This window comes from Mauremys mutica, chromosome 4 (assembly GCF_020497125.1).
Source record: "Mauremys mutica isolate MM-2020 ecotype Southern chromosome 4, ASM2049712v1, whole genome shotgun sequence".
In the NCBI taxonomy this organism is placed as follows: Eukaryota; Metazoa; Chordata; order Testudines; family Geoemydidae; genus Mauremys; species Mauremys mutica.
Window position 1 is genome coordinate 155,752,637 of NC_059075.1, and position 17,143 is coordinate 155,769,779.

The 17,143-nt window shown below is 70.0% G+C and overlaps 1 protein-coding gene across 1 annotated transcript in view; it reads left to right on the plus strand.

Annotated features, from left to right (window-relative positions):
• Positions 1–4,615: 4,615 nt before the first annotated feature.
• LOC123370080 (integrin alpha-X-like) overlaps positions 4,616–17,143 on the plus strand; it is a 19,690-nt gene continuing 7,162 nt past the window's right edge. The window contains exons 1-20 of the mRNA XM_045016316.1: positions 4,616–4,956; positions 6,106–6,223; positions 6,820–6,914; positions 7,064–7,128; positions 7,565–7,679; positions 7,943–8,070; positions 8,727–8,878; positions 8,957–9,110; positions 9,677–9,821; positions 10,173–10,249; positions 12,512–12,644; positions 12,730–12,866; positions 13,749–13,889; positions 14,194–14,403; positions 14,785–14,915; positions 15,055–15,212; positions 15,315–15,466; positions 15,791–15,922; positions 16,333–16,406; positions 16,586–16,727. Coding sequence (XP_044872251.1) covers positions 4,809–4,956; positions 6,106–6,223; positions 6,820–6,914; positions 7,064–7,128; positions 7,565–7,679; positions 7,943–8,070; positions 8,727–8,878; positions 8,957–9,110; positions 9,677–9,821; positions 10,173–10,249; positions 12,512–12,644; positions 12,730–12,866; positions 13,749–13,889; positions 14,194–14,403; positions 14,785–14,915; positions 15,055–15,212; positions 15,315–15,466; positions 15,791–15,922; positions 16,333–16,406; positions 16,586–16,727 — 2,607 coding nt within the window. The 5' untranslated portion in view covers positions 4,616–4,808. The remainder of the gene's footprint in view (positions 4,957–6,105; positions 6,224–6,819; positions 6,915–7,063; positions 7,129–7,564; positions 7,680–7,942; positions 8,071–8,726; positions 8,879–8,956; positions 9,111–9,676; positions 9,822–10,172; positions 10,250–12,511; positions 12,645–12,729; positions 12,867–13,748; positions 13,890–14,193; positions 14,404–14,784; positions 14,916–15,054; positions 15,213–15,314; positions 15,467–15,790; positions 15,923–16,332; positions 16,407–16,585; positions 16,728–17,143) is intronic.

Genomic DNA, 17,143 nt, shown 5'->3' on the forward strand with positions numbered 1-17,143 from the left:
GGCCCAGGTCTCTACTGGAGGTCTGTGCCCCACCTTAGCTCCCGTCCCAGGGGAGCCGGACGGGGGGTCTGGGCCGCGCCGCGCCGGGGGACGCTGGAGGAGACTCTAACCCAGGGGCCGGTCCTGGTAAACCCAGACGTGGACACACCCTGTATGGCGTTCACCGGACGCCTCAGGCCCAGGGCAGGGCCGTCCCGGATGAAAGGGGCCAATGCCACGCCCTGGGGGGGGGTGTCTGATCCGCCAGGATGCTGCCGCAGGGGTGTCCGTGTTCAGGGGAGCGCGGATGTTACAGCCGATGTCCCGGAGAGGGGCCCGAACTGCCCCGGGTCGCCGGCTGGAGTGACCCCACTCAGCTCGGTCACGGAGTGGGGAGAGACGTGATGTGGGGGGGGGGAGAGGGGGGGTTTCTTAGCGTCTTGTGTGAGTGCAGGGTGTGCCTCAGTTTCCCCATGTGTAACGAGGTGGTGGGAGAGGGTTTGTTGTTACAGACGACCAGGTGTGATCAGCTCGGGGGTCAGCCGGTTCGGGCCAGCGGGAGCGCAAAGGGCTGAGGAGAGAGGACCCCAGTGACGTGACCAGCCGGTTCCAGCCAGAGGGGAACAAAGGCCGGGGGGGAGAGGAGCCCGGTGACCCGTTTCCCTGGGACGGAGACGGAGGCCGGGGGGGGAGAGGAGCCTGGTGCCCCGTTTCCCTGGGACGGAGACGGAGGCCGGGGGGGAGAGGAGCCCGGTGACCCGTTTCCCTGGGACGGAGACGGAGGCCGGGGGGGAGAGGAGCCTGGTGCCCCGTTTCCCTGGGACGGAGACGGAAGCCGGTGGGGAGAGGAGCCTGGTGCCCCGTTTCCCTGGGACGGAGACGGAGGCCGGGGGGGAGAGGAGCCTGGTGCCCCGTTTCCCTGGGACGGAGACGGAGGCCGGGGGAGAGGAGCCTGGTGACCCGTTTCCCTGGGACGGAGACGGAGGCCGGGGGGGAGAGGAGCCCGGTCCCCCGTTTCCCTGGGACGGAGACGGAGGCCGGCGGGGGGGAGGGGAGGCTGGTGCCCCGTTTCCCTGGGACGGAGACGGAGGCCGGGGGGGGGGAGAGGAGCCTGGTGCCCCGTTTCCCTGGGACGGAGACGGAGGCCGGGGGGGAGAGGAGCCTGGTGCCCCGTTTCCCTGGGACGGAGACGGAGGCCGGGGGGAGAGGAGCCCGGTGCCCCGTTTCCCTGGGACGGAGACGGAGGCCGGGGGGGGGAGGAGCCTGGTGCCCCGTTTCCCTGGGACGGAGACGGAGGCCGGGGGGGGGAGGAGCCTGGTGCCCCGTTTCCCTGGGACGGAGACGGAGGCCGGGGGGGAGAGGAGCCCGGTGCCCCGTTTCCCTGGGACGGAGACGGAGGCCGGGGGAGAGAGGAGCCTGGTGCCCCGTTTCCCTGGGACGGAGACCGGCCGGGGGGAGAGGAGCCCGGTGCCCCGTTTCCCTGGGACGGAGACGGAGGCCGGGGGGGAGAGGAGCCTGGTGCCCCGTTTCCCTGGGACGGAGACGGAGGCCGGGGGGAGAGGAGCCTGGTGCCCCGTTTCCCTGCGACGGAGACGGAGGCCGGGGGGGGGAGGAGCCCGGTGCCCCGTTTCCCTGGGACGGAGACGGAGGCCGGGGGGAGAGGAGCCCGGTGCCCCGTTTCCCTGGGACGGAGACGGAGGCCGGGGGGGAGAGGAGCCTGGTGCCCCGTTTCCCTGGGACGGAGACGGAGGCCGGGGGGAGAGGAGCCTGGTGCCCCGTTTCCCTGCGACGGAGACGGAGGCCGGGGGGAGAGAGGAGCCCGGTGCCCCGTTTCCCTGGGACGGAGACGGAGGCCGGGGGGGGGAGGAGCCTGGTGCCCCGTTTCCCTGGGACGGAGACGGAGGCCGGGGGGGAGAGGAGCCTGGTGCCCCGTTTCCCTGGGAGGGAGACGGAGGCCGGGGGGAGGGCGGACCAGGGTGACCCGTTTCCCTGGGACGGAGACGGAGCCGGGGGGGCGAGGAGCCCGGTGCCCCGTTTCCCTGGGACGGAGACGGAGGCCGGGGGGAGAGAGGAGCCCGGTGACCTGTTTCCCTGGGACGGAGACGGAGGCCGGGGGGAGAGGAGCCTGGTGCCCCGTTTCCCTGGGACGGAGACGGAGGCCGGGGGGGAGAGGAGCCCGGTGCCCCGTTTCCCTGGGACGGAGACGGAGGCCGGGGGGGAGAGGAGCCTGGTGCCCCGTTTCCCTGGGACGGAGACGGAGGCCGGGGGGGAGAGGAGCCTGGTGCCCCGTTTCCCTGGGACGGAGACGGAGGCCGGGGGGGAGGAGCCTGGTGCCCCGTTTCCCTGGGACGGAGACGGAGGCCGGGGGAGACGCTGCTGGGGGAGATGACACCGGGTGACCGGCTGGAAGGGGGGGGGCTGCTGGGCTGGGGAGGGATCAGCCAGAGCCCCCCCCGGACGCGGGAGAGACCCACATGTACCGTGCTGAGGGATGCCAGGCCCGGGGCCCTGAGAACTGCTTGGGCTGGGGCCAGATGCTCAATAACCCCCCCCCCCCCGTGTTACGCTGGCTGAGAGTCTCTGCAGGCCGGAGATTGGGGGCATCGCTCCCCCTGGGTGTGTGCGCCCTGGGGGGCCGGAGCGAGGGGACTCCCTGAGGGGCCCCCGGCAGAGCCAGGAGCGCAGGGAAAGCTCAGAGGTGAGCTCCCAGGAGGCCTAACCCCGGTGCGAGAGCGTGCGGCCTTCGGGGAGGGCTGTCACCCCAAAGCAGGGTCACTCCCGGGGGCCCCACGGAGCCGAGGGGCACGAGGCCTTTGAGTCCGGGACCCCCCTTCTCATAGCACAAGAACTGGGGGCCACCCAATGAAATATAACAGGCAGCAGGTTTGAAACAAACTGAAGTGTTTCTGCACACAGCGCACGGTTAACCTGTGGAACTCCTGGCCGGAGGGTGTTGTGAAGGCCAAGACCTTAACAGGGAGCTAGATAAGTTCATGGAGGATGGGTCCATCGATAGCTATTGGCCGGGCTGGGCAGGGATGGTGTCTCTGGCCTCTGTTTGCCAGAAGCTGGCAATGGGCGCAGAGGTTGGATCACTGGATGATTCCCTGCTCTGTTCACTCCCTCTGGGGCCCCTGGCACTGGCCGCAGTCGGCAGACAGGACACTGGGCTGGATGGACCTTTGGGCTGACCCAGTCCGGCCGTTCTTATGTTCTGGCTCCCAGCCCCCCCCCCCGCCCCGCTCTAACCACCAGCCCCCACTCCCCTCCCAGAGCTGGGGAGAACCCAGGAGTCCTGGCTCCCAGCTCCCCCCTGCTCTAACCACCAGACCCCACTCCCCTCCCAGAACCAGGGAGAGAACCCAGGAGTCCTGGCTCCCAGCCCGCCCCCCCCCGCTCTAACCACCAGCCCCCACTCCCCTCCCAGAGCTGGGAGAGAACCCAGGAGTCCTGGCTCCCAGCTCCCGCTCTCACCCACTCCAGCAGAAGGTCGCAGAGCTGTGAACTTCCTCCCAGCAGTGCCCTATGAGTGTGTGTGTGTGGTGGTGACTCAGAGAGAGGGGAGGAGAGGGGTTCGGGGTTCGGGGTTTGGGAGGTGGGGGGGACACGAAGGGTTAACGGTGGCGCCGGGGGGGGGGCACTGGGGGGAAGTGACTCCAGCCAAACAGCCCAGGGCTGGGAGCTCAGGCCAGACCACATCCGCCCTGCAGCCGGGAGATAAACAACCCCCAGCCAGCCCCACAGTGACACCAGGGCCTCCTCCGCCCCACAGCACCCCCGCCCCACGGCACCCCCTGCTGAGCCCCTGCCCTGCCCCACGGCACCCCCACCCACAGCACCCCCTGCTGAGCCCCTGCCCTGCCCCACGGCACCCCCTGCTGAGCCCCTGCCCTGCCCCACGGCACCCCCTGCTGAGCCCCTGCCCTGCCCCACGGCACCCCCACCCACAGCACCCCCTGCTGAGCCCCTGCCCTGCCCCACGGCACCCCCGCCCCACAGCACCCCCTGCTGAGCCCCTGCCCTGCCCCACGGCACCCCCGCCCCACAGCACCCCCTGCTGAGCCCCTGCCCTGCCCCACGGCACCCCCGCCCCACAGCACCCCCTGCTGAGCCCCTGCCCTGCCCCACGGCACCCCCGCCCCACAGCACCCCCTGCTGAGCCCCTGCCCTGCCCCACGGCACCCCCACCCACAGCACCTCCTGCTGAGCCCCTGCCCTGCCCCACGGCACCCCCTGCTGAGCCCCTGCCCTGCCCCACGGCACCCCCACCCCACAGCACCCCCTGCTGAGCCCCTGCCCTGCCCCTCGGCACCCCCTGCTGAGCCCCTGCCCTGCCCCATGGCACCCCCACCCCACAGCACCCCCTGCTGAGCCCCTGCCCTGCCCCACGGCACCCCCTGCTGAGCCCCTGCCCTGCCCCACGGCACCCCCACCCCACAGCACCCCCTGCTGAGCCCCTGCCCTGCCCCACAGCACCCTCGCCCCACAGCGCCCCCCTGCTGAGCCCCTGCCCTGCCCCCCAGCACCCCCTGCTGAGCCCCTGCCCTGCCCCACGGCACCCCCACCCCACAGCGCCCCCTGCTGAGCCCCTGCCCTGCCCCTCGGCACCCCCACCCCACAGCGCCCCCTGCTGAGCCCCTGCCCTGCCCCACGGCACCCCCACCCCACAGCGCCCCCTGCTGAGAGCCCGCTCCCTGCGGCAGGACACCCTCTCAGTGCCCCATGATGAGCTCCCTGCCCCACGGCAACCCCTGCAGCGCCCCCTAGAGGCCCAGTCCACACTGAACGCTGGGGATGTCCCCTGGGCTGCCCCAGTGAGCCATGGCCCCATGGCGGAGAAGGAGGCGGTGAAAGAGGGGAAGGAAATGAGTGAACAGTACGTGACCCACCCCCACGCGGGACCCAGAGAAGTGATGGCGCCGGACCCCGAACTGCGACTGCTGCTTGTAGCTCTGCTCACGCTGAACCTCCTGCCAGGTACCCGGGGTGCACTGGCAGGGGCTGCGGGTCGGGAGTGAGGGGCACCGGCAGAGCTGGGGGGCAGGGCTGGGCTGGCAGGGGCTGCGGGTCGGGAGTGAGGGGCACCGGCAGAGCTGGCAGGGGCTGCGGGTCGGGAGTGAGGGGCACCAGCAGAGCTGGGGGGGGAGCCCAGGGCTGGGCTGGCAGGGGCTGCGGGTCGGGAGTGAGGGGCACCGGCGGAGCTGGGGGGGGCAGGGCTGGGCTGGCAGGGGCTGCGGGTCGGGAGTGAGGGGCACCGGCAGAGCTGGGGGGCGGAGCCCAGGGCTGGGCTGGCAGGGGCTGCGGGTCGGGAGTGAGGGGCACCGGCGGAGCTGGGGGGGGCAGGGCTGGGCTGGCAGGGGCTGCGGGTCGGGAGTGAGGGGCACCGGCGGAGCTGGGGGACCAGGGCTGGGCTGGCAGGGGCTGCGGGTCGGGAGTGAGGGGCACCAGCGGAGCTGGCAGGGGCTGCGGGTCGGGAGTGAGGGGCACCGGCGGAGCTGGCAGGGGCTGCGGGTCGGGAGTGAGGGGCACCGGCAGAGCTGGGGGGGCAGGGGCTGCGGGTCGGGAGTGAGGGGCACCGGCAGAGCTGGGGGGGCAGGGCTGGGCTGGCAGGGGCTGCGGGTCGGGAGTGAGGGGCACCGGCGGAGCTGGGGGGGCAGGGCTGGGCTGGCAGGGGCTGCGGGTCGGGAGTGAGGGGCACCAGCAGAGCTGGGCTAGCAGGGGCTGCGGGTCGGGAGTGAGGGGCACCGGCAGGGCTGGGCTGGCAGGTGCTGCGGGTCGGGAGTGAGGGGCACCGGCAGAGCTGGCGGGGGGGCAGGCCCTGAGCGGTTGCTCTCACCCCTGGTCCCTGTTTCCTGTTTTTGTTCCCGTTTCTCGCTGTGACACTCGGGGGGTTTTTTTCCCTGGTGTTTTCCGGGTTTTCTGTATAAATCCCGCCCCCCCCCCGCAGCCTGGCAGCTCGGTGGGGGGGGGGGGTGAGCTCTGGGGAAGGGATCCAGCGACCCCCCCCAGCTCCATCCCTCCCTCCCCCCACATCTCTCCTGTCCGTCCCCCCCCACCGCCCGCAGTGCCCCAGCGCTGCGAGCTTCCCCCAGCAGTGCCCTGCCACTCTGCACCCCCAACCCCCAGGGCCGGCCCCCTCCCAGGCCTTCAGCATCGAGACCCACAACGCCACCGTCTTCGAGGGCGACGCCGACGCGCAGTTCGGTTACCGGGTCGTCCAGATGCGCTCGAACGACTCGTCCTGGTGAGACCCTGGCCTGGGGGAGCGGGGGCTAGTGGTTAGAGCAGGGGGGCTGGGAGCCAGGACTCCTGGGTTCTCTCTCCGGCTCTGGGAGGGGAGTGGGGGCTGGTGGGTTAGAGCAGGGGGGGCTGGGGGCCAGGACTCCTGGGTTCTCTCCTGGCTCTGGGAGGAGAGTGGGGGCTGGTGGGTTAGAACAGGGGGGGCTGGGGGCCAGGACTCCTGGGTTCTCTCCTGGCTCTGGGAGGGGAGTGGGGGCTAGTGGTTAGAGCGGGGGGGCGGGCTGAGAGCCAGGACTCCTGGGTTCTCTCCCCAGCTCTGGGAGCGGAGTGGGGGCTGGTGGTTAGAGCAGGGGGGGCTGGGAGCCAGGACTCCTGGGTTCTCTCCCCAGCTCTGGGAGGGGAGTGGGGGCTGGTGGTTAGAGCAGGGGGGGCTGGGAGCCAGGACTCCTGGGTTCTCTCCCCAGCTCTGGGAGGGGAGTGGGGGCTGGTGGGTGAGAGCAGGGGTCGCTGGGAGCCAGGACTCCTGGGTTCTCTCCTGGCTCTAGGAGGGGGTGGGGCCAGAGTACCCCCCCAGTCCTGTCTGTACCCCTCTCTCCCCAGGCTGGTGGTCAGCGCCCCCCTGGCGGGGAACGGGACGGGGGCCCTGTATCGCTGCTCCTACCATGCGGGGGCCTGCCAGCCCGTCCCCCTGCCCGGTAAGTGAGGGGCGCCCGGTGGGGTCTCTGCCCCCCACATGGCTCGGGAGGGGTGGGGGAGGGGCAGGGGGCTGCGGGGGCTATTGGGGATGCCTGGGGGGCGGCGGGGGGGGGGATCTCTCTCTCACGCTCTCTCTGTCCCCCCCCAGACACCCCCCCGGTCTCCCTGGGGCTGGCGCTCGCCTCCGACGAGATCTCCGGCTCCCGAGTTGTTGTGAGTCACCCCCGGACCCCGACACAGGGCAGGGCGGGCCCGGGGGGGGGTGCATCTGCCATGGGGGGCCCAGGGGAGGGCCAAAGAGAGATGGGGGCGGGGCCAAGGGAGGTGGGGGAGGGGTGCAGGTGGGATCAGGAGACGGGGTGCTGTGGGGGTGCAGGGGGAGGGAGCTGTGGGGGGAGGGGTGCTGTGGGGGTGCAGGGGGAGGGAGCTGTGGGGGGAGGGGTGCTGTGGGGGACAGGGGGAGGGAGCTGTGGGGGGCGGGGTGCTGTGGGGGTGCAGGGGGAGGGAGCTGTGGGGGGAGGGGTGCTGTGGGGGTGCAGGGGGAGGGAGCTGTGGGGGGAGGGGTGCTGTGGGGGACAGGGGGAGGGAGCTGTGGGGGGAGGGGTACAGGAGTGGGGGAGCCCCCCCGGTGACCCCCTTTCCCCCCCAGGCCTGCGGCCCCCGGCTCCAGCAGCGGTGTGAGGAGAACGTGTATCTGCAGGGGCTCTGCTACGTGTGGGGGGGCTGGGAGCGCCCCCCCCAGGTCCTGCACCCGGCCAGCCAAGGTGGGGGCAGGGCTGGGGGCGCAGCTGGAGTGGGGTGGGGTGGGGGGGCTGAGCTGGGTGAGTTGGAGAACTGAGGGGGGTGATGTTGGCTGGGGGGGGATCTGTGGGGGGGTTGCTGGGCGGGGGGTGATGCTGGCTGGGGGGGGCGAGTCTGGGGGGGTGCTGGGCAGGGGGGTGGATCTATGTCGGGGGAGATGGGTGGGGGGCGGCGGGTCTGTGTGGGGTGATGCTGGCCGGGGGGGCTGATCTCTCTCCCCCCCCAGAGTGCATTTCGGGGGTGGACGTGGCTATTTTATACGACGACTCGCACAGCATCCAGCCCGACGACTTCACGCTCATGAAGCGATTCATCGGGGAGCTGCTGCGCGCCCTGGCGAGGCCCCGCGTCCAGGTGGGGGCCCGTCCGGCCGTCCGGCTGTCCCTGCGCAGTGTGACCGTCCGTCTGTCCCTGCTGTGCATCTGGCTGTCCCTGCGCGGTGTGTCCGTCCGTCCGGCTGTCCCTGCTGTGTGTCCGGCTGTCCCTGCGCGGTGTGTCCGTCCGTCTGTCCGTTCGGATGTCCCTGCACGGTGTGTCCGTCCGGCTGTCCCTGCTGTGTGTCCGTCTGTCTGTCCGTCCGGATGTCCCTGCACGGTGTGTCCGTCCGGCTGTCCCTGCATGGTGTGTCTGTCCGTCCGTCCGTCCGGCTGTCCCTGCGTGGTGTGTCCATCTGTCCGGCTGTCCCTGCGTGGTGTGTCCGTCCGTCCGTCCGTCCGTCTGTCTCTGCTGTGTGTCTGTCCGGCTGTCCGTGCTGTGTGTCCGGCTGTCCAAGCGGTGTGTCTGTCTCTCTGTCCCTGTGTGTCTGTCTGTCCGGCCGCCCCTGAGCAGTGTGTCGGTCCATCTGTCCCTGCTGCGTGTCCGTCCGTGCCTGCATGGTGTGTCCGTCCGGCTGTGCCCATGTGGGGGCAGGGCAGCCCGTGACAATCTGCTCTTTTAAACAATCTCACCCCCCGACTCCTTTCATTCCCCCCTGCCCCGGGGGCTTCACGCCCCCGCCCCTCCCCCCCCAGATCGCCGTGGTCCAGTTCTCCTCCGACATCAACCACGTTTTCACCTTTGCCGACTACGCCGCCAAGGGCCTGGAGGCCGTGGAGCAGGACCTGATGGTCTTCTCCCATCTGAAGGGCAACACCCGCACCCCCTCGGCCATCCTCTTCGCGGTGTGAGTACCCCACGGGGGCGGGAGGGGGGCAGCTGCCCCCCGGGCCCCCCGCGCTGACCCTGCCCGCTCCCCCCGCAGAGAACAAACCTTCGCCCCCAAGAACGGCGCCCGGCCCCACGCCAAGAAGCTGCTGATCGTCCTGACCGACGGGCAGTCCACTGAGGACAGCGCAATCTTCCACAAGGCCATCGGGGCGGCCAACAACGCGGGGCTGGTCCGCTACGCCATCGGGGTACGGCGGGGGGAGCCGGCCGGGGGCTGGGGAGTCCCTGCCCTGCCCTTGGGGTTATAGGGTCTGGGGGCTCCTTGAAGGTTTGGGGTTCCAGGAGGATCTGGAATCTGCTCCGTGGCGCTGCAGGTTCCCTAAAGGTTCTGGACCAGAAATGAGGCTCTCGGGAGATTCCCGAAGAGTCCCGGGAGGGATGTCTGGGATTCTGGATTGGGGTTTGAATAGGCCGAGGCAGAGCTTGGCGCGGGGTCGGGGGGCTGGAAGTCTTCTGGAGGGTTGTTCTGGTGGATGAGGCGGTTCAGGGAGGGGGGATGAAATGGATCTGGAAGGACATGTTGGTATCTGAGGGGTTCTAGGGATTTGTGGGAGGTTCTGGATGGTTCTGGAGGATGCTGGGGTGGTTCTGGGTGTGGGTCTGTGGGTCCTAGGAGGTTCCAGTTGGTTCTGGAGCATGGTGGGGGGCTCTGGAGAACGCTGGGGGTTTCCATGTTAGTGTGAAGGGCCTGTGGGTTTCCGGGGGTCTGGAGCCCATTCCTGGAGGTCTCTCACCCCCCCTCCCTCGGTTCCAGGTGGGCCAGGCGTTCTCCACGGCCGAGGCACACCAGGAGCTGCTCACCATCGCCTCGCGGGCTGAGAACGTCTTACAGGTCGGGAGCTTCTCCGCCCTCAGCACCATCCAGGAGCAGCTTCGCGAGAAGATCTTTGCTATCGAAGGTGCGGGGACCACGGATCCTCCTCCAGCCCGGACGCCTGGGTCCCATTCCCCGTCCCGGTGTCTGGGAGTGCTGAGGCGGGGGGAGTGCTCCTACCCGGATGCCTGGGTCCCATTCCCTGTCCCGGTGTCTGGGAGTGCTGGGCTGGGGGGCGCCCCTACCTGGACGCCTGGGTCCCATTCCCCGTCCTGGTATCTGGGAGTGCTGGGGGCGGGGAGCGCCCCTACCCGGACGCCTGGGTTCCATTCTCCGTCCCGGTGTCTGGGAGTGCTGGGTGGGGGGAGTGCCCCTACCCGGACGCCTGGGTCCCATGCCCCGCCTGGGTCTCACCCCCTCTTTTCCTGCCCCCCAGGGACGGCCCAGGTTTCCAACGCCAGCTCGTTCCAGCTGGAGCTGTCGCAAGGCGGATTCAGCGCCCTGCTCACCCCGGTGGGTAGAACCCCCCCACCCCGTGCACCCTGGGGGCCGGCCTGGCCCATGGGCTCGAGCTCCAGCTGGGGGGGGGGGCAGAGAGCCCCCCCCCGGGGGCTGTAGTCGGACCATGCATAATACACGGTCCCACCACAAGGGGGCGCCAGCCACCCGGCTGTGAACAGGGCGATTCTCGCGGTGTGTCATTACCATTAATTAGTCTGTTCACCCTCCTGTTTCTAACGCTAGTAACGGATTGTGGTTCCTCCTCACTCCAGCACCGTCCGTGCTAGGGCTGGCCTCACCCACAGGAGCCGGTCAGGGTTAACACTAACCCCGTCGCTACCCGCCCGGCTCGCGGGGCCGGTGAACCCGGTGATGGGAGACGAAGGTCCCGGCCCCAGCGTGAGGAGCAGAGCCGGGTTTCTCCTGCCTGGGGAGACGGTCCCGCTAACCTGGGCTGGGCTGACTTCCTTTATAGCTTTTATTGCCCAGAGCTCGCGGCCAGTCGCTCTCTCTAGGCTCCCCCAATGTCCGGTCCATGTGCCGAGTCTTCGGCCTCACGCTCCGTCCGTGATCATTGCGAGGGCCCGTGTGTCTCTCCGGCCTCCGCTGGACACGTCCCTGCCGACCTCACCCCTCGGCTCCGCTTGCATTGGGGCGGCCGATCGCCACCTCGTTCCGTTCCCTGTCACGGCGCGTCCAGCCGTGGGACCATCTGGAGAACGTCGCCACCAGGCCGGAGAGCAGAGGCCCGAGTGTCTCAGGCTGTGGCTGTGGATAGGGACAGCTCAGTGAGACGTTTCCTGGTGCAGGGGCGCTCTCCATTCCCATTCGCTCGTGGCGATGAATCTACATTTCCTCCTCCTCCTCCATCTCCATCACTGGTGGTTTGCACACCCAGTCGCCCGTTCTGCACCATCCTCTGCTCATCTCTCTTGGACGACTCGTCCTTTAGATCCACCCGAGGGAACCACCTCGTCCTGCCACGAGCTTTTTCCACCCCGTGTTCTTGTGCCATCGACTTCCCCTCCAGTGCCAGAAATCGGCGTCGCCTGCCCAACCCCCTACAGCAAATCGGTTTTGCCCTGCGAATCTGACCCCCCTTTTCCTAGAGGGTCTCCGACAACCCCCTGCCGAGCGCCCGTCAGCGCCAACGCGAGAGCCTCTGGTTCCGATCCGCCGCGTCTCCTGGGCGCCCGGCTTTGCTCACGGCTCGGCGTTTCTCCTCCTTCCCGGCACCCCTCGGCGCGGTTTGCAGAGTCGTCTGCACCCTGGAGCTCTGCTCATGAGTCTGCGGTGATGGCCCAGTCGTCGGGGGGCCGGGTGGGGTTAGTGTGGGGAGGGTTAGGTAATAGTCACAGGCTCACAGACTCTCAGGGTTGGAAGGGACCTCAGGAGGTATCTAGTCCAACCCCCTGCTCAAAGCAGGACCAACCCCAATTAAATCATCCCAGCCAGGGCTTTGTCCAGCCTGACCTTAAACACCTCTAAGGAAGGAGATTCCACCCCCCCCAAGGTGCTCCAGCCCCCTAATTATTTTTGTTGCCCTCCATTGGACTCTTTCAAATGTTTCCACATCCTCCTTGTAGTGTGGGGCCCAAAACTGGACACAGTCTCCAGATGAGGCCTCACCAGTGCTGAATAGAGGGGAATGATCACGTCCCTCGATCTGCTGGCAATGCCCCTACTTATACAACCCAAAATGCCATTAGCCTTCTTGGCAACAAGGGCACCCTGCTGACTCCTATCCAGCTTCTCGTCCACTGTAACCCCTAGGCCCTTTTCTGCAGAACTGCTGCCTAGACATTCGGTCCCTAGCCTGTAGCAGTGCATGGGATTCTTCCGTCCTAAGGGCAGGACTCTGCACTTGTCCTTGTTGAACCTCATCAGGTTTCTTTTGGCCCAATCCTCTAATTTGTCCAGGTCCCTCTGGACCCCATCCCTACCCTCCAGCGTGTCAGCCACTCCTCCCAGTTTAGTGTCATCTGCAAACCGGCTGCGGGTGAAAGCCAGTAATGAAGTGGTCAGTAATGAATAATTATTTTGGCTCATTAATAGCCTGAATATTTCCCCTCATTAATCGTTATTTTAGCTTATTCCTACGCCGAAGGCTTCCCCTCATTCATGGTCATGTGGGCTCACTGGTGCTCGGGGGTCGCTCGTTACGCTGGCCTGAGGGGGGTGAATTGGTGGGTTACTGGCAGCGGGGGTGGGGGATGGGCTAGGACGCCTGGGTCCCTCACTGCCCTCTCTCTGTCTCTCTTCTTCTGCCCCCAGGAGGCCGTTGTGGTGGGGGCGGTGGGGGCCTACGACTGGGCGGGGGGGCTGGAGGAGTGGTCGGGAGACCCCCCCCTCGCGGCCTTCATCAACGAGTCCTCCCTGGGGCAGGAGGCCAAGGACTCGTACCTGGGTGAGTGCCCCCCCGTCTCCCCCCATACCCCTCCCCCACCTGCCCCCTCCCCCCGGCCCCCCATGCTAACTCCCTCCCCCCGCAGGCTATGCCCTGGCCCTGGCCCGCTGGGGGGGCCGCGTCCTGTACGTGGCCGGAGCCCCCCGGTTTGGGCACGTCGGGCGCGTCGGAGTCTTCCAGCGCCACGGGGGCCGGGTCGGAGACAGTGTCCTGGGGGAGCAGGTGAGAATCGCGTCCCCCGGCCCCGTCCGTCTGTCCCCCCCGTCTGTCCCCCCCCACCCATCCATCTGTCCCCCCGTCTGTCCCCCCGCTGCCCCGTCTGTCCGTCCCCCCGTCTGTTCCCCCGCTGCCCCGTCCGTCTGTCCCCCCGTCTGTCCCCCCGTCTGTCCCCCCCGTCTGTCCCCCCGTCTGTCCCCCCGTCTGTCCCCCCGCTGCCCCGTCCGTCTGTCCCCCCCGCTGCCCCGTCCGTCTGTCCCCCGTCTGTCCCCCCGCGGCCCCCCCCGTCTGTCCCCCCGTCTGTCCCCCCGCCGCCCCGTCCGTCTGTCCCCCCGTCTGTCCCCCGGCCCCACCCGTCTGTCCCCCCGCTGCCCCGTCCATCCATCCCCCCCGTCTGGCCCCCCCGCTGCCCCGTCCGTCTGTCCCCCCCGTCTGTCCCCCCCGCTGCCCCGTCCGTCTGTCCCCCGTCTGTCCCCCCGCTGCCCTGTCCGTCCGTCCCCCCGTCTGTTCCCCCGCTGCCCCGTCCGTCTGTCCCCCCGTCTGTCCCCCCCGTCTGTCCCCCCGTCTGTCCCCCCGCTGCCCCGTCCGTCTGTCCACTTGTACCCCCCCGTCTGTCTGTGCCCCCCCCGCATCCAGCTGCCCCCCCGCTGCCCCGTCTGTCCGTCCCCCCTCCCCGTCCTTCAGTCTGTCCCTCTCCTCACCCCTCTGCCCATCCATAGCCCTTTCCCCGACCCCTCTGTCCAGGACCCCGGAGCCTCCCACCCCCATCCCTCCCTCCGGCCCTGCCTCCAGCCCCTCATCTCCCCCCCGTCTGTCCAGCCCCTCATCTCCCCCCCCCCCCGTCTGTCCAGCCCCTCAGCACCCGGCGTCGGTCTGTCTCTCCCCCAGGTGGGCTCCTCCTTCGGGGCCGAGCTCTGCACCCTGGACCTGGACGGCGACGGCGACACAGACCTGGTTCTGATCGGGGCCCCCGGCCACCAGAACCGCAGCCGGGGCGGCCTGGTCCGGGTCTGCGCCCTGCGGGGCGGGGTGAGCCCGGGGCCATGGGGTGCGGCTGGGGGCGAGCAGAGGGATTGGGAGGGGGATGGGTAGAGAGGAGGGGGGACCAGGCTGGGGGGCTGGGGGGAGACGGGGGGTTGGGGATGGGGCAGGGGGACCGGGCTGGGGGAAGACGGGGGGCTGGGGGGAGACGGGGGGGGCTAGGGGTGGGGCAGGGGGACCGGACTGGGGGGGACGGGGGGGCTGGGGGTGGGGCAGGGGGACCGGGCTGGGGGGGGACCGGGCTGGGGGGAGCCGGGGGGCTGGGCTCTGATCTGGCCTCTCTCTGCCCTAGGGCTCCCTGAGCTGCACCCAGACGCTGTGGGGGTCCCCGGGGAACGGGCTGGGCCGGTTCGGGGCAGCGCTGGGGCCCCTGGGGGACGTGAACGGGGACGGAGCAGGAGACGTGGCCATCGGGGCCCCCATGGAGGACAAGGGCCGGGGGGCCCTTTACATCTTCCTGGGGCAGCCGGGGAGACTGGCCCTGAGAGACCCCCACAGCCAGGTGAGACCCCTGGGGGCTGCGGGTTGGGAGTGAGGGGCACTGGCAGGACTGGGGGGGGCTGGGCTGGGCTAGCAGGGGCTGCGGGTCGGGAGTGAGGGGCACCGGCAGAGCTGGGGGGGCAGGGCTGGGTTATCAGGGGGCTGCGGGTCGGGAGTGAGGGGCACCGGCAGGGCTGGGGGGGCAGGGCTGGGCTGGCAGGGGCTGCGGGTTGGGAGTGAGGGGCACCGGCAGGGCTGGGGGGGGGCAGGGCTGGGCTGGCAGGGGCTGCAGGTCGGGAGTGAGGGGCACTGGCAGGGCTGGGGGGGCAGGGCTGGGTTATCAGGGGGCTGCGGGTCGGGAGTGAGGGGCACGGTCCCATCTCTCTCTCCCCCCTCCCCCCAGCGTATCTCCGCCCAGTCTCTTTCTTCCACCCTCCGGTTTTTCGGTCAGTCCGTCCAGGGGCGGCTGGATCTCAGCGGGGACGGACTCACGGACGTGGCCGTTGGGGCCCTGGGCCGGGCCGTGCTGCTCAGGTAGGGCAGAGGGCAGCGGAGGGCACTGCTGCAGGGAAGCTCGCAGCGCTGGGGAAATGGGGGGGGGTGGAATTGGGGCTGCTGCTGGGGGGCGCGTCCGTCTGTCCCGCTCTCTCACTGTCCGCGCGTCTCCCGGCAGGTCCCGTCCGGTGATCGGCGTCTCCTGCTCCCTGGCGCCGGATCCGACCCAGATCCCCCTGGACGATGCCGGCTGCACAGGGGGGACGAGTGGGGGGGCCGGGCAGGTTGCCCTGACCCTGTGCTTCAACCTCAGCCAGATCAGCCTGGGGGGGCCAGGTGAGACCCCCCCCGCTCGTCCCCTGCACCCTCTGGCGCGGTCCCTCGGCCGGTCCCTCGTCCCGTCTCCACCTGTTCATTTCGTTCCCTCGCTCTCCGCAGCTGCCCTCCGCGCCCGCGTCTCCTTCCTGCTCCAGGTGGATGCTGGGAAATCAAACCCGCGCCTGGCGCTGCACGACGGGACCTCGCGGCTCGTGGAGACCATGCGGGTCGGCTCCGGGCCAGCCTGCACCACCAAAGCCCTGCACGTCCTGGTAGGACCCCGCTCCCAGCCCCCAGGGCACTGCTGGGTGGGAAGCTCGCAGCGCCGGGCGGGGAGTCCCTGGCTGGGGGCACTGCTGGGGGGAAGCTCGCAGCGCCAGGCGGGGAGTCCCTGGCTGGGGGCACTGCTGGGGGGAAGCTCGCAGCACCAGGCGAGGAGTCTCTGGCTGGGGACACTGCTGTGGGGAAGCTCGCAGCACTATGTGGGGTAGTCCCTGGCTGGGGCACTGCTGTGGGGAAGCTCGCAGCGCCGGGCGGGGAGTCCCTGGCTGGGGCACTGCTGGGGGGAAGCTCACAGCACTTACCCCTCCCCCCAGCCCTGCCTGGAGGATTTCCTGACGCCGGTGGAGCTGCAGGTGAATTTCTCGGTCCAAGGGGAGCCGATCCCGGGCACGCAGGGTCTGACCCCCCTGCTGCTCCCCAACACCAACACCACCACCCACATACAGGTACCCCCCTCCCCCAGCCTGCCGCCCGGACGCCTGGGTCCCTTCCCTTCCCTCATCATGCTGCCCGGACGCCTGGGTCCCTTCCCCTCCCACTCCCTGGGCACTGACCCAGACGCCTGGGTCCCAGTCCCAGCGAGTGGAGCCCCCAGGGTGAGTGACCCGGACGCCTGGGTCCCAGTCCCAGCGGGTGGAGCCCCCAGGGTGAGTGACCCGGACGCCTGGGTCCCAGTCCCAGTGGCTGGAGCCCCAGGGTGAGTGACCCGGACGCCTGGGTCCCAGTCCCAGCGGGCGGAGCCCCAGGGTGAGTGACCCGGACGCCTGGGTCCCAGTCCCAGCGGGCGGAGCCCCAGGGTGAATGACCCGGATGCCTGGGTCCCGTCCGGCTCCTCTGGGATCTCTTGGCCCTGCAGGTTCCCTTTGAGAAGAGCTGTGGGCCGGACGAGGTGTGCGTGGCCGACCTGCGCGTCTCCTTCAACTTCTCGGGGTGAGTGACCCCCCCGCCAGCGCCCTGCCCCCCACTGCACCCCCCACTGCGCCCCCACTGCACCCCCCACTGCGCCCTGCACTGCGCCCCCCACTGCGCCTCCCACTGCGCCCCCACTGCGCCCCGCACTGCGCCCCCCACTGGACCAGGCCGGGCTGGACGCAGTTTGTGCTTTCCAGGTCCCCAGGTCTCAGACTGAGACTCCATTTCCCGCTCAACCTGACGGTGCAGCTGGAGAACGCGGGCGAAATGGCTTATGGGCCGGTGCTGACGATCCAGTACCCCCCAGGGCTGTCCTTCCGGGGGGGCTCTGTCCTGCAGGTATCGGGGGCTGCAGGTCGGGAGTGAGGGGCACCGGCAGAGCTGGGGGTGGGGCAAGGCTGGGCTGGTAGGGGCTGCGGGTCGGGAGTGAGGGGCACTGGCAGAGCTGGGGGGGGCAGGTCTGGGCTAGCAGGGGCTGCGGGTCGGGAGTGAGGGGCACCGGCAGAGCTGGGGGGGGGCAGGTCTGGGCTAGCAGGGGCTGCGGGTCGGGAGTGAGGGGCACCGGCAGAGCTGGGGGGGGGCAGGGCTGGGCTAGCAGGGGCTGCGGGTCGGGAGTGAGGGGCACCGGCAGAGCTGGGGGTGTGGGTGGGTTGGCAGGGGCTGCGGGTCAGGAGTGAGGGGCACCAGCAGGGCTGGGGGTGTGGGTGGGTTGGCAGGGGCTGCAGGTCGGGAGTGAGGGGCGCCGTCACTAACTA